Source organism: Rhinolophus sinicus, linkage group LG03, assembly GCF_036562045.2.
Source record: "Rhinolophus sinicus isolate RSC01 linkage group LG03, ASM3656204v1, whole genome shotgun sequence".
NCBI classification, from domain to species: Eukaryota; Metazoa; Chordata; class Mammalia; order Chiroptera; family Rhinolophidae; genus Rhinolophus; species Rhinolophus sinicus.
In genome coordinates, this window is record NC_133753.1 from 121106087 (window position 1) to 121128963 (window position 22877).

The following is a 22877-nucleotide window of genomic DNA, read 5'->3' on the forward strand; positions in this document are numbered from 1 at the left end:
ACTGGCAAATACCAAATGCAGGACAGGGTGCAAAGAAATTGCTGGTAAACGGAAAATCATTTGGCAGTTTTTTGTAAAGTCAAAAATACACCTACTCTATGACCCTGTCAATACATCCCTAGGTATTTTATTATCCAAGAGAAATTAAAATACATATCCATACAAAGATGTGTAAATTAATGTTAACAAATTTATTCAAAACAGCCCAAAACTAGAAGTAGCCCAAATATTCACCGACATTTTGTGAGTGGATGAACAAATCATGGCATAGCCATATGACAGAACACTAACCCGCAACAAAAAAGAATAACATGCAGCAACAACAGATGAACCTCAAAATCCTGCTCAGTGGAAGTAGCCTGATGGAAAAATCATTCCATTTCTACAAAACCCGAGAAAATACAGTCTATCCTGACAGACAGCACATCAGTGGTTGCCTGGGCCAGGGTTTGGGGAGGAAGGGATTGCCAAGGGGCAGGAGTAAACTTTTCAGGGTAGTGAAAATACTCTGTATCTTGATTACGGTAATGATCTCATGGGTACACAACTATAAAAATTCATCAAACTGTACAATTTTAAAGGATACAGATTATGTAAATTATAATTTGATAAAATTATTTTTTAAAAAGATATAGTACACTAAAGCCTGTAACAAAAGAATGCAAGCATAGATGCAAAGGGAGAATGTCTTCAGCTGCCTGTTACTGAACACCTGCTTTGCCATAGTCATTGGCAAGAACAGAAGGCAATAAGCCTCCACAGACCAAGCCCACTACTACTTGCCTCGTAGAGAAAGAATCCTCTACACTGTGACATATGTAAGTACACAATGACAATGTCAAGATCTCAGAAATGACCATTACACATTATGGCGTCTGTATGACATAGATGTAATATGTATCACATAATACGTATTACATATAGCACACAGATGCAATTAGGTAAACTTCTTGAAGCAATATTGGAGTTATCCTGCACCCAGGAAACTGCCTCCCTCCACAAAGCATGCTGTACAAATCACACTGCACAGGGCTACACATTAGTCATTCTCCAGAGGACACCAAAAATCCCAAAGTGACTGAACCAATGCCCTTCTTTAATGTTGCTACTATACAAATCATAAGAGGTACAAAAGCTTTATTATAAATATCACAATTTGGATACTTCCTAACTTATACCCTTAAGTTTAGATGCCACAAAAGTCCATCTAGTCTCACTATTAGGGTGGCATGGAACTTAATTATACTCCTTGACCCACAATCTTGGCCAAAATACCTCATCGTGGTCTCCATAACCAAGTTGTAAGGTGTTGAGGGAAAACATCAATGAACATCCTTCAATTTATTTGCCACCTCTGCATACCAAGAATACATGAAGAGTACAGGACAAGTTTGAGGACACTGAAATGTAATTCAACTAATGTTCTCACAATTGGCAACATTCTGAAAAAGTACATCAATGTTATTTAGCAAGTGCACATCTTTGAATACTATGACATAATAAGAGTAATTTTGCTAACAGCACAGTTCTTTGGCATTAGTAAAATGTTTATTTAATTTGTTAATGGCTCTGGTTTTTGCCAATTATTTATGAAGTAGAGAATACATTTCTGTTTCAAATAAGATTGATTAAGGGTCTCTTAGATCTGAAGCTCTTTAAACTGATTGCTGCATCAATAGCTAATGATGTCACCTATTTTTCCTGGAGAATTTCTGTTTCAAGCTAAAGCAATTATCTCTATATTCCTACTTTTAAAGAGGAAAACCGTAAATGATTGAATCTAGTATTCCACACAAACTCAAGAGTCTTGAAATAGATGAACCACAAAAGGCTTAAAGTACAACCAAAATGAAAACACACAAAAAAACTAGGAGATACAAAATATAATTCATACCCTCCTTTCTTTATTGTTCTTTTCTCTAATAAATACAAATATCTCTCTTTACAAGAATACCTAACAGACTGAACTTCAAATAGCACAATTTGTAAAGCATGGTTATTGTGCATTTATTCATTCAACAACTACCGTGTTTCCCCGAAAATAAGACAATCAGCTCTAATGCGTCTTGTGGAGAAAAAATTAACATAAGACCTGGTATTATCATATCATATCATATCATATCATATCATATCATATCATATCATATCATATCATATTATACCCAGTCTTATATTAATTTTTGCTCCAAAAGACGCATTAGAGCTGATTGTCTGGCTAGGTCTTATTTTTTGGGAAACACAGTAACCCACTATTACCCAAGGGCCATTTAAAGTAGTGAACAAAACACATAAAAAATCCTGCCCTTGTGGAGCTTGTAGTTTAGTAATAGAGATATACAATACAAAAATAAATACATAGTGGGCCAGATAATAAATGTTATGGAGAAAAACAAAGAAAGTACCATAGAGGTGATGTCACTTTTCATCATGATACTCAGGGCAAAACTCACTGATCAATGTGACATTAGGACAAACAGTGGAAGAGGAGAAGGAAGCCAGCCATATGAAGATCCAGGAGAAGACCTTTTGAGGTAAAGAGATTAGAGGCATCCAAACTGAGCTACAAAGAGGATGTTAAGAGGTGAAGCTCAAGAAGATAGGCAGTGGACGGAGGGATTATAAATTATGTAGGGCCTTAAAGGCAATTGTAAGAACTTTGACTTCTATTGTAAGCAACATGGAAAGCCTCTGGTGGATTTGAAGCAGAGGAGGAATACAATAAGATTTAACAATTTAAAAGAATCACTTTCAGCGTTCCTAATCTGATAATAGTAGGAAGTAGTTTAATTACATTATCCTCCTTGCCAATAAAAATTATAACTTCTAGGCAAATATTTTAAAAATAGTCATTTGAGGGCACTGGAGAATGACTACATTCTCCAGACAGGGAATTCGACTCTTAAAAGAAGGGACCCCACGCAAGGTGAGAGATTCACATTTACATGACTTTTCCCAATCCACGAAGTATGGGATGGCTAAAACTCAAATAGAAAGCCTCAGATTTGACTTAAGGAGTCAGCAATCCTGTTCCTGGATATTTGCCCAAGGGAAATAAAAACATATGTCCACAAAAAGACTTGTACACAATGTTCATAGCAGTCTTATAATAGCCAGAAACTGGAAACAACCCAAATATCCATCAGCAAGAGTATGGATAAGTAAATTGTGATATTTTCACACAATGGAATACTACTCAGCAATAAAAGAATTACTGATACAAGGAACAACATAAATGAATCCAAAAAAACATGCTAAGAGTTAACATGTTTCCCCAAAAAATAAGACCGGGTCTTATATCAATTTTTGCTCCAAAAGACGCATTAGGGCTTATGCTCAGGGGATGTCATCCTGAAAAATCATGCTTGGGCTTATTTTCCAGATAGGTCTTATTTTCGGTGAAACATGGTACTAGCCAGATACATTTACTTGAGTCCATTTATATTAAGACCGAGAACAGACAAAACCAATCTATGGTGATGGAAAGTGAGGATGAAGGTGGAGGAAATTGAAACTGAGCACTTTCCAGGTCACGAAAATTTTCTGTTTTGTAATGGATAATAATTAAATGGGTGTGTATTCTGAAACTCTTCAAACTGAACGCTTAAAACTTTTGCATTTACTGCAAGTAAACTATAGTTCAATAAAAAGTAATAAATAAATATAGCAGTGTTTAAACCTCAAAAGCATTTATATTCAGTTAATTCTAGCACATGGAAAAACTGTCTTTTACTTAATTCATAATATGCTAATAACTCATAATATGCTAATAACTCAAATAGAAAGCCTCAGATTTGACTAGAGTCAGCAATCCTGTTCCTGGAGTAAAAAAAGAGGCAGAAATCTGAGTGTATATGGAAATAATTACAATAAAATGCCTTTCCTATAGATGCAGAATATTAAGAAACATTTAAATCTTGAAGTGGCACTCAAACAAGTATTCATAGTTATATACTGTGTTTCAAGATTTAACTGCAAGAAGTATACTTTTTCTGTCCTCTTTATAATAAATCATTCATCGATCCTTACAATTCCAAAAAAAAACACAAGGAGATCAAAGAAAAAAATAAAGCAAAAGAACACCATAAGTTTTTAAAATAGCAAATCCAAATTTCTAATTTCTTATACTCTATATAATACAGATATATAACAATTAATGAGGCAAACAATTAGTTGTTACACTTATCACATATATCTTATTACAATGACTTAAAAGGGATGTTTGGTTTAATAATATTTTTTTATTTTTCAATTACAGTTGACGTACAATGTTATATTACTTTTAGGTGTACAACACAGTGATTAGACATATAACTTACAATGTGATCACCCCAATAAATCTAGTACCCATCAGACACCATCCAGTTATTACAATGTTATTCACTATATTCCTTATGCAATACTTTACATACCTATGACTATTTTGTAACTACTAATTTGTACTTCTTAATCCCTTCCCCCTTTTCACCCATCCCCCCAAACCACCTCCCATCTGGCAACCTTCAAAATGTTCACTGTATTTATGAATGTGTTTCTGTTTTGTTAATCTTGTTCTTCAGATTTCACACATAAGTAAAATTATATGGCATTTGTCTTTCTCTGTCTGACTTACTCCACTTAGCATAATACCCTCTAAGTCCATCCCTATAGTTACAGATGGCAAAATTTCATTCTTTTTATGGCTGAGTAGTATTCCATTGTATATACGTACTACCTCTTCTTTATCTGTTCCACTGATGGACATCCTGGTTGCCTCCACATCTTGGCTATTGTAAATAATACTGCAATGAACATACGGATGTACATATCAATTTGAAGTACTAATTTTGGGTTTCTTCCGCTACATACACAGAAGTAGGATTACTAGGTCCTTCTTTGTCTCCTGTTATAGCCTTTGTTTTAAAGTCTACTTTGTCTGGGATAAGTATTGCTGCCCTAGCTTTTCGTTTTGTTTCCATTTTCATGAACTAACTTTTTCCATTCCTTTACTTTTAGTGTGTGTGTCTTTCGATCTGAAGTGAGTCTCTTATAGGCAGCATATGTCAGAGTCTTATTTTCTTATCCGTTCAGCCACCCTATGTCATTTGATTGGATCATTTAATCTATTTACATTTAAAGTAATTGTTCATATAGATATGGAGTTATTGCCATTTTTTTATTCATATTTGTATCTTTTTTTCTTCTTCTTCTTACAATTTCTGGAAATACTGGTTTGGTGGTGATTAACTCTAGCTTTTTCTTGTCTGAGAAGCTCTTTATCTGCCCTTCAATTCTAAATGGTAGCTTTGCTGGGTAGAGTAATCTTGGTTGTATTAGATTTTCATTATTTTGAATATTTCCTGCCAGTCCATTCTGGTCTGTAAAGTTTCTGTTGAGAAATCAGTTGACAATCTTATGGGAGCTCCCTTATGGGTAACTGCTTTTTTTTTGCTGCTTTTAAGATTCTCTTTGTCCTTAACCTTTGACATTTGAATTATGTTTCTTGGTGTGGGCCTCTTTGGGTTCATCTTGTTTGGGACTCCCTGCCCTTCCTGGCCTGTATGTCTATTTCCTTCACCAGGTTAGGGAAGTTTTCTGTCATTATTTCTTCAAATTGGTTTTCAATTTCTTGTTCTCTCTCTCTTTTATTCTGGTACCCTTATAATGCAAATGTTGGTATATTTGATGTCCCAGAGGCCCCTTAAGTTATCCTCATTATTTTGGATTCTTTCTTTTTGTTTTTCTGATTGGGTGTTTTCTGCTACTTTATCTTCTAAATCGCTCATTCAATCCTCTGCTTCATCTAAGATACTATTGATTCCCTCTAATGTATTCTTTACTTCGGTTACTGCATCCTTCATTTCTGACTGGCTCATTTTTATGTTTTCTATCTCCATTTTTATGGTTCCTATCTCTTTGTTGAAGTTCTCACTGAGATCACTGAGCACCTTTATAACGAGTATTTCGAACTCCGCATCTAGTAGATTGCTTGTCTCCATTTTGTTTAGTTCTTTTTCTAGAGCTTTGCTCTGTCCTTTCACTCAGGACATGTTTGTCTCCCCATTTTTGGCTACCTCCCTGTATTTGTTTCTGTGTATTAGGTAGAGTTGTTATGTCTCCTGGACTTATGTAGTGGGTGTCCTGTGGGTCTCAGTGGTACAGTCTCCCTGGTCACCTGAGTCAGGTGCTCCAGGTATGTCCCTTGTGTTGGTTATGTGTTGTGGTTCAGTGTTAGTTGTTGTTTGCACATCAATAGGAGGGATTGGCCCTAAGGCTGATCGGTTGTAAGGACCGGCCATTACTGTGGTGGAGGAACAGTTGGACAGGGACTGACACTATGGAGCAGGATTAACTTTACCAGGGCTCTGGGGCCTGCAGAGTCTGGCCTTTGGAGGTGTCATCCTCAGAGGCAGCCAAGTGGTGCTCTGGTGTGGTGTTAAGCTGGCCACTAGGTGTGCTGGCCCTGGGGCTTCCTGGAAGGGACCCCACTGAAGGCCAAGTTCAGCTGCAGCCTGTGCCCTGCCTAGGGCTACATGGAATAAGCTACAAAGCAATCCGCAGGCGGCCGCCACCCATGTTGGGACTGCAAACCGAGGTTGGTTGTCACTAGTGCTAGGCTTGGGGCTGCTTAGCAAGAAGTACAGGGCACATTGAGGCCAGATGCTGCTTAGGGGTTTGTGAACCTTTGAGAGATTTTAGGAAGGTCTGAAGCATTAGTCAAGACAGGCCATGTACATGGAAAATCCACTGGAAGTAGATTGGGTGGGACTGCAAGTTTGGTGGGGCAGGGTCTCAGGGAATCACCAGTGCAGGACAAACAAATGGTGTCAGCCAGGTTGATGGACACTTAGATATGGTGCCCACCTATGTCTGCATGCTTAGAGGAAGGATGGCTCAACAAAGGAATAATGCCTTCTGCCAGCACTTCTGTCTGGAAGAAAGTTGCCCCTCCAGTTCTCATCCTGTAGCCAGACAATTCAGTTCCTCCCTGTATGTCTCTGGCACATTTTGAGCTGCTGCCCCCGTGCTGGAGCTCAGAGCAAGTGAGTCCATCAGCGAGTAAGTCTGTGCAGGCGCTTTAAGAGGAACATCTGGGATTCCTGCAGCCCTTCATCTCACTCAGCCACAATCTACCCTGGTTTTCACAGCCAAAAGCTGTGGAGACTTCTCTTCCTGACACTGGAATCCTGGTTTGGGGAGCTTGGTGTGGGACTGGGACCCCTAGCTCATCAGAGGGGACCTCCACAGCCAAGATATCCCTCCCGATTTTTATCTGCCACACGCGGGTGTGGTTCCAGCTCATTCCTTGTTTCCTCCCTTCCTGCCAGTCTCAAGGTGTCTTCTTCTGTATATCCTTAGTTGTAGGATTTCTGTTCAGCTAGACTTCAGGCAATTCTCAATGATGGTTGTTCTATAGTTTAGTTATAATTTTGATGCGGTTGTGAGAGGAGGCAAGCACAGTGTCTACCTACTCTGCCATCTTGACCAGAAATCTAAGGGGATACTTTTTAAAGAATGTTATAGGAACATTATTATAATAGTAACATTGGCCATCCATTTTTAAATGTAGGTTTCTCAAGAATGTATGAGAAGATATGAAATTTCACTATATAATGAAATAAGTAGATATTATTTAAATATTTGCCATGTAATTAGTAAAGCTAAGAACACTCTTAACAGGAGAAATTCACATTAAACACATTTTAAACATTCAAAACAGATATAACTGTCAAATTTATATTTAAAAACTCCCTAACATACAAATGCATTTAAAGATAACAAGTCAGTGCATGCAGTCTTTAAAGAGTAGCCCACTCAGAATGCTTAAAATCTGCCTTACATAACATATATGTTATATTTCTCATAATCATTTCTGATACTGAGAAATAGAGTTAGCTTGGAAATATAAAATTATTTTTAAAAATATTACATAAAAAGTGTAAAATTCTCTTCCTAAGCTCTCAGAGAAAAAATATATATGTCAATAATATTTGATATGTAAGTATGCACAATTAATTTAGTAGAAATATATGTAAAGAAACTCTCTAAACAGAATTTCATGAGTAAAATTTAACATAGTATTCAAGTTCTGTCTGAAAGGGGATTAATAATTTAATAAATGTCATAACCACACAAGTATTATAACAAAAATCAAACAGAAAACCCTTTTAGAAGGACACTGCTGACATAGTCAACATTGATAAAAGAGAGATGAATACAAATTCTAATAAGTGGTAGTGACATTTCAGTCTCAAGTCTCTTAAGAGGTTAAGATAAAGTGTATTTTAAAAAGCGAGATGGGATAAAATGTAAAAAGCCCTTTAATCGTATCCTGCAATAAGCTATCACTAAGATTAATTTTTCAATCTACCTTTTACTTCTTAGATCTAAATAACAGAAGATGAAAAGAGGTGTTTTTAAAAATAGAATTAAAAGTAAGTACCTTTTGATTTTTAATTTAATTTTAATTGAATCTGACTCTGAATTTAGAATTATTACCCACAGATGTTCCACTGCAAGCACCACCCAGACAGTTCACATGAGTGAGCCCCTAATTTCCATAAAACAATAGTCAGTCATTGCAAATATACCTTTCCTTCATTATATAAAAAGTCACTGCCATATATTTTGTTACAATTTAAATGACATGATCTATGTTCACACATGCCTATTTGAGTCACCATATATATCCTAAATAGTTAATCAGGGTAAAAGAGGAAGATAACATGAGAGCTAACAGAGGTAGCATGATATAAAAACAAGGCTTAAGAGATAGATTTGATTCCCATCTCAGCTTCACCATGACAACTTGGCTTAACAAGGTAAAGTTATACGTTCTAAAATTTTATTTCCTTCCTTTTCAAAGATATAAAACATACATACACACAACTATTTAAATTACCCTTCATAATGCTTGACAAAAGATTTTGCAGGTAACAGCTAGGTGGTAGTATAATAAAATGGCTTAAAAGTGTGACTACTTCTGTCAAATCCCAACTCTGCCACTAACTTAACTGCATGACCCTGGACCAACCATTTAATCTCTCTAAGCCTCAATTTTATTTTAAAAATAAACCAGAACTATTACTGATTTTTATGAGATATAAAGCACTTAGTAGAGTAGTTGGTCAACAATAAACGCATGAAATGTTTGCTATTATTATATTATCTTAATTAAGCATTAATAGCATTAAAATAATGTGTTAGGTATCCTCTCATATACTCTGAATTGGCAAAAAATAATTTCCAGCATTCTCATGGGACCATTGTGCAATTAATCATGTTCTTCTAACTTCTTTTTTGCATATTTTTATATGACATATGATTAAACCACTTTTTAAACAAAAGTTAATGTAATGCAACATAGTATGGAGAAATATTACTTTAAAGAAAGAAACGATCATCCAGAAGATGATTGAAAAATGACATACTATTGGGAGAAGAAAAAGAAGTACTTTTAATTGTACAAGTATACTGTACTTGTATAAATGCAAGAAAAATGGACTCTATAAAATAGAAGACAATTTTAAATTGAGAACAGGCAAATATTAAAAGGCAAGTGGAGTTGTTTTGTTTTTTGCTTTTGTCCTTTTTTTTAATGGAGATGGTTGAAAGAAGAATTTCATGGACACAAAACGGAAAACTTACAATCTGTACAGGATGTAGGAAAAAGAAATTGAAATGAAAAATGAGGCAGTGATGTAAAGGACTCTTGAGAGCTTTCAGAATGCAAACTTACAAAGAAAGAAAGAAAGAAAGACAGAAGAGGACAGTGATGAAAATAATAAGTGGGCATTTTCTAAAAATCTACAGCTAACATCCTATTTAATGACAGACTGCTTTCTCTCTAAAACCAGGAACAAGGCAGGATGCTTTGAATTTACCACTCCTATTCAACATAATAAGTCCTAGTTTGTGCAATAAAGCAAGAAAAACAAATAAAAGATTAAAAGACTGGAAAGGAAGAAATAAAACTGTCTCTACTCATGGACAATGACTGTCTACAAAAAAACAAAATAACAAGAAATCCACACAAAAAAATGCTATAACTAATTAATGAGTTTACCAAAGTCATAGAATACAAGATCAATATACTAAAATCAATTGTGTTTTTATATACTAGCAATAAACAATTAGAAACCAACATTTTAAAAATAGTACCATTTACAGCAACTCCAAAACAAACTAAATACTTACGTATAAATCTAACAAAATATGCACAAGACCAGTAAGAATGAAAAATTCTGACTTAAATCAAAGACAGTATAAATAAATGGAAAGATATACTCAATACTGTTAAAAAGTCATTTCTCTACAAAGTGATCTATAAATTAAACATGATCTCAATCAAAATCCCAGCAGGATTTTTTACAGATATAGCAAAGCTGGTTTTCAAACTTACATGAAAGGCAAAACAAAAACCCCCAGGATAACAAAAACAATGATGAGAAAGAACAAAGCAGACTCATACTACCTGATTTTAAGACTTGCTACAAAGCTTATACAGCTACGGTAATTAAGGCAGTGTGATACTGACATAAAGACAGACAAATAGATCAATGGAACCAAATAGAGAGTCCAGAAAAAGACCAACACAAGTATATCAAATGATTTTGACAAAAGGACAAAGACAGTTCAGTGACAAAATGATGTTAACAACAAATTATGCTGGGACAAATGAACATCCATATACAGAGTAAAAGAATTTTGACCTGCACAGTATGCCTTATACAAAATTACCTCAAAATGGATCTTAGACCTAAATGTAAGTGATAAACCTATAAAACACTTAGAAAGAAACAAAAGAGAAAATCTTTGTGACATAATATTAGGCTATAAATTCTTAGATACAAAACCAAAGCAGGATCGATAAAAGACAAAAAAACTTATAAATCAAACTTCATCAAAATTAAATGCTTTTGCTCAACAAGACACTGTTAAGAAAATGAAAAGAAAAGCTGTGGATTAGATGAAAACATATGCCAATCACATATCTGACAAAGGACTTATACCTAGATTATATAAAGAATTTACAAAACTCAGATAGAAAACACCCTCCACACACTATTAACAACCAAAAACGAAAACAACAACAACATGCATTTATATATGCTGGTAATTATACCTGTAATTGTCCCTTATATTACTATAATGGGACTTTTATCTGTCATAATGTGCAAATATTGTTAGGCAAAAGATTTGAACAGACACTTCACCAAAGGAGATATATGAATGGCAAATAAGCACATGAAAAGATCATCAACCTAATTTGATATTAGGGAAATGCAAATCAAAACACAAGATATCAGTACAAACCTAATAGAATGGCTTTAATGAAAACAACTGACAATACCAAGTTCAAACAAGGATTTGGATCTACCGGAACTCACATATAATGCTGGTGACATGCAAAATAATACCCATCCTTCACAAATTCTTCCAGCAATAGAATAGGAGCGGGAAATACTTTCCAACTCATTTTACAAAGCCAGTATTACCTTGATACCACCAAAGGCATTACAAGAAAACTACAGAGCAATATTCCTCATGAACATAGATGGAAAAATGTTTACCAAATTATTAGCAAATCAAATCCAGCAACACATAAAAAGGATTATATACCATGACCAACTTAGATTTAACCCAAGAATACAACGTTGGTGGAAAACATGAAAATCAATTATGCAACACAACATATTAATAGAAAAAGGAGCAAAATCCATATGGTTATATTAACCTCCATTAAGAGTGACTATAGGCAATGAAAGAGCTTTGCGACATTGTTGTTACTTTATATTTTTCCCAAAGAGTCCATTTTGGTCACTATTGGTTATCCAACAGATATTGACTACCTATTGCACGCAAGGCATCCTGCTAGGCACTAATACAATCATACAGAAACAAATAATTATGTGATTCAGTAAAATTACAGTAAGTCTTATACATAGGTACACAGTTTAAAAAAATAACCAACTCTGTTCAAGACCTAGGGGGAAGGGAAAGATGGTCTCATTCCTATCCTTAAAATTTTATTTCACAAGTATTACAGAGGCATATTTTAAACTGTAAATTAATATGAAATTGCACTGTGGTAGCAAATATGTATGGAAATAATTTTATAGGAATACTGTATATATACTTTGTTTTCCTTGATTCTATCTCTTTAGAGAACATTATCAACTTAAAAACTCTGCAGGTATAATAATCTATGCCATACGTTACTGAAAAATCACTTTGGTATAACATATCCTGTACCTTGTGGGGAGCGAGACTCCTCTGCCTGAATTTTTCGACCGTTTCTTGGCCCATAGAAGACCATGCACTGACAAACGCTTCTGCTTTGTCTTGTCCGAGATGAATGTTCTCTAACTGCTGCTGCAAAGCTGCTGGCTTCACGTTGTGATATACTGCCTAGTAAAGAGAAAAAAAACATTACATATCTCTCTAATACTCATAGAGAGCTTGATCTATAATCAAACACAAAATTATTTTTAAATTATTTAAATCAAAAGAATATTTTATATTTCTATTGCAGCAGAAATTTTTTATTTTACAAATAATATACCATTCCAAGGGCTGAAAGATTTAGCATTAAATGGCCTACATTATTTGGGCTAAATTGTTTGTTTTGCCTGTAGTTTAAGTCATCTTAAATCCACCTAACAGAAAAATGTCTTTGCTTTAGCCAAATAAATGGTACCCTAATTAAAATTTCATTTCCTCATATCACTTAATTATCTCAAAGAAGTGCACAACACTTTTCTCGACTAACAAAATTTTTCCAAGAAGCACTTTCTCCAAACTCTCTACCATCTACCAACTTCTGAGGTAATATATAACAAAAATCTATAAAATTTTTTAACAGTGATATTTGTTCTATTTTTTACCTTATTCTGGAACAATATTCTCATACACTCCATGCTGTTCTGTCCTATTCGATTATCCTTTTCTTCTATTGAAGGCCCGCTGAGGATAGTCACCTTTATGATCTATAATCTGTATGAGGCCGTATGTACTAGATGCCTGGCAGCTTATCATTTTAACAGTATCTGTTCACTAGAATGATCATGAAGTTACACAGCACTATTTAAAATTGTATTGCACAAGTATTCTATTAACCAACAGAAATTTATTGAGCATCTATTTTAAACCCAGCAGTATGTTACGTTTACGTAAGATGCACACACACAAAAAGTCCCTGGCCTCTGGTGAAGAAGACATAACTGACACCTGTGAAATAAATAAAGACTAACAATGTGGTCTACTGTGATGAGCCAAGGATAAAACGAATCCAAATAAGAGGAAGACTGCAAGTAAGGGGTCAAGGCTGCAGTGGGAGAAGATGTGACGTAAGATGGGACCTTCTACAATAAACTGAATTGCGATGAAAAGATGCAGAAGGCAGCTCAGTAGGAAGAAACAATATGACAAAAGGTCCCTTGACAACTATTTCTTTTCTAAATGTTTTATTTATCATTTTGGTCAAATAAATCCCCCAAAATCATTTATTAAAATTTTTAAATAAAGTGTGTTCATTTTTCCAAATTATTATACCATGTAACAATGAATTAAAATACTTCGTAACTGTCTCAAGTCAATAAAGTCTTGATTCATATTGCTAAATACTTTACTCACGCTATTCAACATTAAGATTATTTCATAGAATGCAATGCCATGGCGGAAAAAATGATACAGTCAAATATTTTTTTACTGCATTAAAATTTTTTATTAAAATATATTCATAGCTTCTATGGGCATACTTTAAAAAAAATAAAATGCTATAGATATCATAGCAATACAGACATGTTGTAAACAAACCATGGTTAGGAAGTTTGGGGCAATAAAAATACCTGTTCTAAAATGAATGATATTGTTTCAAGAACTAGGTGAAGATCTTGTTTCTCTAGAGAAAATGCAGCTTGAAGTTTTTCTTCCTCTTCTTCACTGAAACTGTTCTCAGCCTACAACACAAAAAGCAATCTATTAGTGCACATTCAGGTAATCAAAACTCAGATACTCGACAGAACGTCCACTTATTCACATATGGAATGAGAATTTGAAAGAAAAAGTGATTCCATGGTGAAACTGATCTGTTTATAAATTTCAGTATCTCAAAATCATAGTACAGGTCGGTATCGGGATCTGGCCAAATAGAGTTCATTTTTAAAAGACAGTATTTTAAGTTCTATGATTTATAGGAGGTGGAAAAATAACAGAAAATACTGTAACAAATGGCCATTTAGGAAAAAAAAAGAAGGTTAAACCTCAAAATGTTAATAATAATTAACAGTAACTTCCATCCTCACTCATTCAAAAATATTTACTGAGCGTCCATTATGTGTTACTAGACAGTTCGTGTACTCAGGTATACTATACTCTAGTTAAAAAGACACATAAAAACAAATAATTATTCAAATAATTTCCATTTACATTTGATGAATTCTGCAAAAGTATAGGTGATTGTAAGAGTGTACAAGTATGTAAAGCAGGAAATTGTCCTTTTTGTAATTTCAATATTTTCCAAAATTTAAACATTACACAATTACTTTTATAAGCAATATATGACAATAGAAAGAAAATAGCCATTTGAGTATAACCTCTGACTAGTCTCCTTTCTTTCATTTCTAAAATAATCTCCTCGATCTAAAGATACTGGTTTATCAAATATGAAAAATGTACACTACTAAAACAGTTCTTCAATAAAAATATATTTTGCACACATACTAAAAACAACATTCTCTACTGTTGCCGTTCCCCAGTATGGGGAAGTTTCAGAAGTTCCATAAGTCCCTGCCTTGACAGCTTAGGATTATGTACAACTACAAAGCTGTTCAATTGAAGCTGCTTTAGAACTCAAACTGGCATATTTTTGGTTTTTTGGAGGCTAGTCACGAGAACTCCCAGTCTCTACTATCTGTTTTTTGACTGAGAAAAGAATGAATCCAATTTGGCCAAAATGCCAAGTACTTACCTTAACAGCAATGTTTTGATTTGAAAGTCCCAGAATTTCTGTGACTATCATACATCTTTTTTATATAATGAGCTACCAGATTTTATAATATGAAAAATGTAACAGTATGACTTATGTATAACTACTGAACTACATGTTGCATTAAATTCAATACCATGCTTCCCCAAAAATAAGATCTAACTGGACAATCAGCTCTAATGCATCTTTTGGAGCAAAAATTAATGTAAGACCTGGTCTTATTGTACTATAATATAAGACCCAGTCCTATATAAGACCAACTTGGAAATTATTTTAATTTTTTGCTTCAAAAGACACATTAGAGCTGATTGTCCAGCTAGGTCTTATTTTCAGGGAAACACAGTAGTTCTGTACAATTTAATTTCCAAGTTGGTCAGTCTGAATCCTTTTCATATAAACCAAAATAAGCTGTTTTGACAAAATAAAAATAGAGACTGAGCATGTAGAAAAATAAACTTCAGTGTCCCCAATGTGTGGAAGGAAGTAAGATTTTTAAGAGAGAGAGAGAGAACAACAAAAGAGACATTCTCAAGCTCTTCAATGGCATTATATTAATAAAGTGGTTTCGAGTGAAGGGAAATAAGGGAATATTTATATCCCCCCAGTCCCTGGTACATCAGGTATGAACCCTTAAAATAAAGAGGAGCTTAAAATGAGTGAGCAGAACAGCATTTGGAGAATATAGCTATAAAACAGAGTTTCAAACACATATTCCACATCTTGCTACAAAAATGACCCTGGGTAGATAAATATTAAATGTAATTTCCTCTATTTGCTTTGAAACAGCAGCAGTTTAACTTCTTTCTACCAACAGCAACCCACACATATTTGGGAGTTAAAAAGAAGGTAAAGGAGATATATTATTTCTTAGAAATCCTCTCAATAGGAGAAAATTAAGGCCCAGGTTTATAAAATTAGAGAGTATCCAAGAAACGTAAATTTTAAAATGGACAGTGAGATGTTAATTTTTTCTATATTAAAAGAGAATATGCCATAAACACATATAAATAGGCAGAAAGGAAAAACAACACTTAAAAAGAATAAGGTAGTACTATTAATAACGTGGATTTGCAATGGAAAGATCTCTGATAAAAGTGAGTGAAAAGGTAAGTAGCAGGGCAAATATACACTGTGATACCACATATAAAAACAGACAAACACATTTCTACATGGATGTGCATGCATACGTGTGTGCACATCTGTATTTACTAATCCATAGAAAAAGATGTGGAAAGATAAAAACCAAATTGATAATGAAGTCTACTTCTGGGCGATGTAGTGGTTTGATTATTCTGTAAATTCTTTAACACTCCTCCCTTCAAAAGATGGAGCCTAATTTCTTTTCCCTTGAATGTGAGCCAAACCTGGTAACTTACTTCTAACAAGTAGAATATAATGAAAATGAAGCTGTGCAATATCCAACGCTAGGTCTTAAGAAGGACAGCACCTGCCTCTCCAGGATCACTCTTTCCAGAAGATGCCAACGTCCATGTCCGGAGGAAAGATTTGTGTGGCAAGAAACTGATGCCTCCAACCAACTGCTGCCACCAGCTCACCATATTGGGAGGAAATCCTTCAGTCCCAGTCAAACCATCAGATAACAGCAGCCCCAACCAACAGCTGACAGCAACTTCATGAAAAACCCCAAGCCGGAACCACCCAGCCAAGCAACTCCTAAATTCTTGACCTACAGAAACTGTGAGAGATGTTTACTGTCGTTTTAAAGTGCTAAATTTTGGGTAATTTGTAATTCAGCAATAGTAAACTAACACAGGAGAGAATTAAGATGGAAGGAGGGGCAAGAGTTAACCAAGGGGGCATTTCAGTCTGTCCATACAGTTCAAATTTTTTAAAACAAAAACTTATTCATAAATTATTTGTGAAATTTAAAATGTTATTAAAATAATTTAAGCACAGTAAATATTTTGAAACTTAAGGGCACAAAAAAGCAAATTAAAAAATTAATTCTTCCAACTTTTATTTTTCTTTCTGTTTTTTGTTGTTGTTTTTCAAAGACATCATTTTCTTAACATGAATGATGAGAGAACTAATCTCAAGTCCACATGTAGTTGAATTCAGGTCATATTCCTCAGAAAATTATAAAGGCCTTCTATTCTAAGAAAATAGTACATTGCCTAAATAATTATGAAAGCAATTAGGTTTTAAAAACTCAGAGCATGGATTTAGAGATGGAGAGGACTGTGGTCCAGAGTCCAAGCCTGACTCACATACAGTCATACACATACACAAACACCACAAATGGAAGAACACATGGTACTAGTACTGTGCACACATTATAACTTAACGTGTATGTCTACATCCATTTATAAGAAGCCTTCCACCTTATATTAAATACAAAATAAATGCATTTTCAGAGATAAGCTACTCTTTCTTTTTTGTCCGTATGTGGGGCCAGTTCTTTGTGCAGGCCTGCCATGCACATTGTAAGACATTTACAAGTCCTAGGGCATTACATGCCAGCAGTACCCTCCACACATCGTAACAAGCAACAAAGTCCTTAGGTATTTCTGTATGCTGGGGTTTACATCTGTGATTATCCTTTATGTTACTGTTAACATAATGAAACTTCTCTTCATAATGGGAAAATACAGTGGTACTTTATACCAAATAAATGAACTTTTAAGCTTTTGAAATAAATATTTCTAAAATGTATGGGATCCATTCTAGAATTCTGTAAACAAATCATATTGGATTCAACTAATTTCTTGTGATGACTCACGTCCTAATTACAAACATCAAAGTTCTGTGCGGAAGTATCCTAAAGAACTCCTAAAATACACTGATGATTTTTCACTTTAGTTAAAAAAACAGAACAAAATAAAAAAAAATCTCAGGTTTCTGTGCTTTAATATTTCTTCTGTCTGAGTCTCATAATTCTTCAATTTCACTCCATGATCAGTAGCCAATCCTGAAACTGTCTACACACCTCCTTATAGTGGCGCCTTCCTCCCCGAGTTCACTGTTCCTAGTCTGTCATGGCCAAGAGCCCAGACAACTGATCTCTCAGAACTAGACATACAGCGTGGCTACACCAAAAGGTTCAGTGTGAGGGCCCAAAAGTCTCTCCTACGTGGCAAAGTATATGATGTTTTTTAATTGCATGAGTTTTGAAACTCAGAAGCCATAAGCGTTTGTTTCTAAGTCCCCAGCTATGGTAGTCAATCTGACTTGCTTCAGTATTTCCCAATGCAGACTCTACGGGCATGCTGGATGGGACAATTATTTGCACAAGACTGTCCTGCACGGTGCAAGGTATTTTTAAAGTTCCTGGGCATTAAAGGTCAGCAGCAGCCTCCACACATTGTAGCAACCCCAAAATGCCATGTATTTCTATATGCTAGCATAGCCCGGAAGACGGCCAATTCAAAGGACTGGCAGACCCATGCTTGGGCACACCTATATTCTATACCTAAGCTGTTTTAGTTGCCCCATGTTCACCCCTACTCGGGATGCCAAGGAACAGTCTGGACAAAAACAGATATCCTCTGCCCATAGCAGGTTAAACTTAGTAAAATCAAAGTGCCAGGCTGATAACATTCCGAATAGCAACCAAATCCCTAAGCCTCTTCACCCATCTACCTGCATCAGGTTTCACTGTTGCAACAGCTCTGCTTGTATCAAGGCACAGGCCAATTTGACAGACCATGAGTACATAAAAGAAAGCCAGCAGATCGTAAATGTCACTGCAAACTTTATTTGATAAAAGCTTTAATCACAATAGGAGCCCCTCTGGAAGAATATTCGCTGAAATTGTCCAGGAAAAAAAAATCTGTACCTTTCCAGACTTTCTTTCATAGCAGGCAAATATTCACATATATATATGTTTCCGTCTTCAGTTCCTTCAGCTCTCAAATACCACAACTTCTCATCTCCACTGCCCTCCCTCTGAGAGCACAGCATTCAAGCATCTCTGTGGAATGCTTCAGCCACTCAGTTACTCTAACATAGATATTAACTTATTTCCAACTCCAGAGATCACCGAGAGTTTCAAAGACAAAATACACAGCAAAATTTTCCCTGAAAATGTTCCATCCTTCCTCAGTATGAAGAACAAAAGTTGTATATGAGCGTTTTTTGTCCCATACTGTTTTATATGATTCAGGAAGCAGCCACCAACCAGCTCAGGGAATCAAAGCAGAACATCTGTATAAACTGCCTGCATCATTTATTTTTAGACTGATTTATATACTATTTTGTACTCTTTTTCTAAAGTTTACTGTAATGGATTAAAGGGATGGAATCTGGAACCAGAGTGCCTTACTAGCTAGCTGTGTAACCTTGGGCAAATTACTTAACTGGTCTCTATCTCAGTATCTTCATGGATAAAATAAGGATGACAGTAGTACCTCCTTCCTAAAGTTGCTGTAAGGATTAGATGAGTTAATAATATAAAGGCATTAGAACAGCAGCAGTCAGAGAGAAAGCGCTGTAACTGCAAATAGCAAACACCACAGAATGTAGCTGCTGTTATTATTGTTCCTCCGGTCTTTCCATCTACACTACAAATTCCATACAGACAGGAATTTAGAGGACCTATATTTTTTTGTTTCCTATGGCAAGGAAAAGAATTAACTCCAAGAATAGTTATTGAGTGCCAACTGTATACATATCAATGTATTAGGTAAGGGAAGTATAAAGATGAAGTAAGACATGATACTCCAAGGTATTCAAGGTCACAGAAAGACCTCGTAATCCTGAAACAAATACTTATGAGCAATACTAAAGTGAGGCGAGAATAAACCAAGTTTTAGAAGCACAGACGTGAGAACAACAAACTGCTAAGAATGAGACTATAAAGTCCTTGAAAGATAAATACTAGTTTATTCACTGAAGAAGGGAAGAAGGACACTGCAGGTACAGGAAAGGATAAGTATACACACACACAGAGTGGAAAAAGTTCATGGCATGTTCTAGTAAAAAAGCACAGTCCAATGAAACCGGAGCACTTGCAAAGTGGGGAGAATATAGATTGTGGCCATATTATAATGTTATTATAACATAATGTTAAGGATTTTGAATTTTTTGCCCATGGGACAATGGAAAGTCACTTTGATATGATCAATTCTTGTCAATTTTTTTCTTTAGGAAAAAAAATATTTGGAAACATAAATGCAATAGCATTACGAAGAAGCAATAGGAAGGGAGAAGACTATAGAGCTTTGAAATATCAGGTTGAAGGTAATTATTGTCCAAAGGAGAGAATAAGGATATGAACTAGGACTGTAAGGAGAACTTGGATTTCAGAGACACTTCAGAGAGAGAAAGAGCTTTGGGGCTGGCTCCTGTCAAGAGGGAAAAAAAGAGGAAAGAGTTCAGGATCTTGTTTAATTGTGATGCCTGGCACCAGGCAGGGCAGTTAGTCAGTGCTTCGTAAACATGTATTGGATGGAATTAAATTTTTATAACCTGATAAAAAAGTTAACTTAGATTGGTGACCAAGCAGGGAATGACTAAATATCAGTATGTTCAAAATAATCACACCCTTGAAATAGAAGTGAAAGATTAAATAAAAGATTAAATGCTGGTTGATAGCAATACCACAGAATTATTTTTAAGAGGAAGAATGAAGTCATCAAATCAGAATTTTCCCAAAGCATGTTCCACAGAATCTCAGTCCCAAAATATATACCATGATAAAAACTGTTCCATGGTCAAACACATTTGGAAAATTTTGCACACCACGTTCGCCCTTAAATATTTACTTAAACAATACCATCTAATATACTCTGAACAGTTTCATAATTTTCCAAAAATGACTTTAATGAAGACAGTTTCCCAAACTTTGGACCATGGGACATTATCAAATTTTCTAGAGACCCGGTGTTCTCAAAGATGCACTGGGGAACACTATGCTTCGCCAAAAGTTATTTTAGGTAAAAACACAGAGTTTTAGGGGAATCACAGAAAGTATAAGCTATAGAAATGCAAAAGTACAAACCTTCAGGTGAAGTTTTTGAAGAATTCGGGTGAGCAATCGTGGAAATCTTCCTATATCTATTGCATTTATCAGCGACACTGCTTTTTTCATGCTAAATAAATTAATAAAACAAAGTTTTTAAGTGAGTTTTCCAAGGAGAACTGTACTTGCTGTAAGTTCAGTTGCCTATAATTGCAGTTGTCTATAACTTTTCATTTCAAGAACTCTGATTACTATAAGGGAAGGCTGAGTGAAATAAAGAAAACGTGATGGCCAGCAAAAGAGGCAAGGCATTTCAATTTCTGTTGAAAAGGTTCATTTAGCAAATTTTCTCTTCCTTTTGGTCAAGGCAAACTACTAGGGGAAGCTTGCACTCTATGGGGAATGGCATTCATTTAGCAGTCGGGTATTGAAAGTATCCACTTAACCCAAAATGGAACCCAAGAGTGGAAGGAGGGAAATGATTTTTCACCAAAAATACAAAGAAAAGAATGATTCATGGCAGATAATGGAATTTAAAAACAAAACATTACATACAAAAACCATTTAGGGTCACTAAGTACACAGTTGTTAAAATCCTGCTTCAATTGTGATAACTAACTTTAAATTATGTGATAAGAGGAATTCTACTGTACCACATTATGTTTTACTGATGGGTATGTTACCCAGAACACTGGTGGGAGGAAAAGAACTGGCTGTCAGAACTCAAGGAATCCAGGAAGGAAAAACTGTAAAATGACAACTGTCTTCTTTACGATTCCTGCCCAATCCAGGCACAAATGAGTTATTTCCTAACTTCAATTATTTGCCTACGCACTTTAGCACTTTTCCAGCATCAACACACCATTTTTATTTTTCACTAAATGGAGTTATTTTTTTCACTATTTTTTTTTCATTAAATGGAGTTATTTTTATTATTATTTTTTTCATTAAATTATTTTTATTTTTCATTAAATGGAGTTACTTTTACTTAAACAAGTTTATTTTAAAGAGAACTTTAAATCACCACCATGGACAGCGGACCTTCCCTGCCATAAATAGAAATTAACGAGAAATAAACAAAATGAAAACAAAAGCAATGTCACCAAATTCTATGTGATGTTACCGCCCCCAAACTCCTGGCCGGAGGTCTATTCTATCTTGATTGAAAAGGGATATTGACACGTGCTAGATATTAAAGACATTCCAGCACCAATGAGCGCCTTGCTCATATGACCAGGTCTGACATAGAACGGGAAACGGAAATGGAGTCTCTCTCCACTTGATGTCAGCATTACTCCAGGGAGGCCTGAGCACTTGTGCCACTGCGCTCTGGGAACAGTGACAGGGACCACACACCGTGTCCTGACCTCAGCGGCCGGGCGCACTGTGACCCCACGTAGGTGAACCACCGTGAAGGTGGAGGCGCCCAGTCCCGTGCGCACCTGCGGCGCCCGCAGGGCGACTTCCGCAGCCCGGCGCCCACCGCTCCCGACCCGGCCCGCGACAGACAGCAGGGGCATCCTTGCGCCGGCCCTCTCTGCGACACCCCGCGAGTGACACCCTGCAAGTGCCCAAGCGGGCGGGTACCTGGGGCTCTCCCGCAGGATCAGTGCTGCGGACGCCGCCATCCTTGAAGCTCCCCCTCCCGGCCGGCCCGTCAGCTGCTCCAAACCCAGCCAATGGGGCCCCGCGGACGGAAAGCCGGAAGGGCCACGCCGCTCCGCCGCCTCCCGCGTCTCCCGGCTCCCACCCGCCTGATATCGCAGTCCTGTCCCTCGGGTCCTGCAGGGGCGAGGGGGCGTCACCGTGGTCGGCACTGCCTCTCTCACCCGTTCGGAGTTAAGGCTGTATGCATATTAATTCATTTATAATTATATATTTACTTATACCTACCCGGATATGGATGTGTATATTTTTATGTATTATGTATGTAGTGTGCACAAAAATATACATTGTCATGCAGGGTCTCTGGTCCCGCTCCCCGCACAAGAA

The 22877-nt window shown here is 35.9% G+C and overlaps 1 protein-coding gene across 2 annotated transcripts in view; it reads right to left on the reverse strand.

Annotated features, from left to right (window-relative positions):
• The window catches only part of COMMD10 (COMM domain containing 10), a 151448-nt gene extending 128822 nt beyond the window's left edge, over positions 1-22626 (reverse strand). For both annotated transcript variants that reach the window (XM_074328583.1, XM_074328584.1), the window contains exons 1-4: positions 22473-22626; positions 20925-21015; positions 13827-13937; positions 12232-12387 (exon numbers count right to left, since the gene is read on the reverse strand). In XM_074328583.1, the coding sequence (XP_074184684.1) occupies positions 12232-12387; positions 13827-13937; positions 20925-21015; positions 22473-22513 (399 nt within the window). In that variant the 5' untranslated portion in view covers positions 22514-22626. The remainder of the gene's footprint in view (positions 1-12231; positions 12388-13826; positions 13938-20924; positions 21016-22472) is intronic.
• Between the last annotated feature and the right edge of the window lie 251 nt (positions 22627-22877).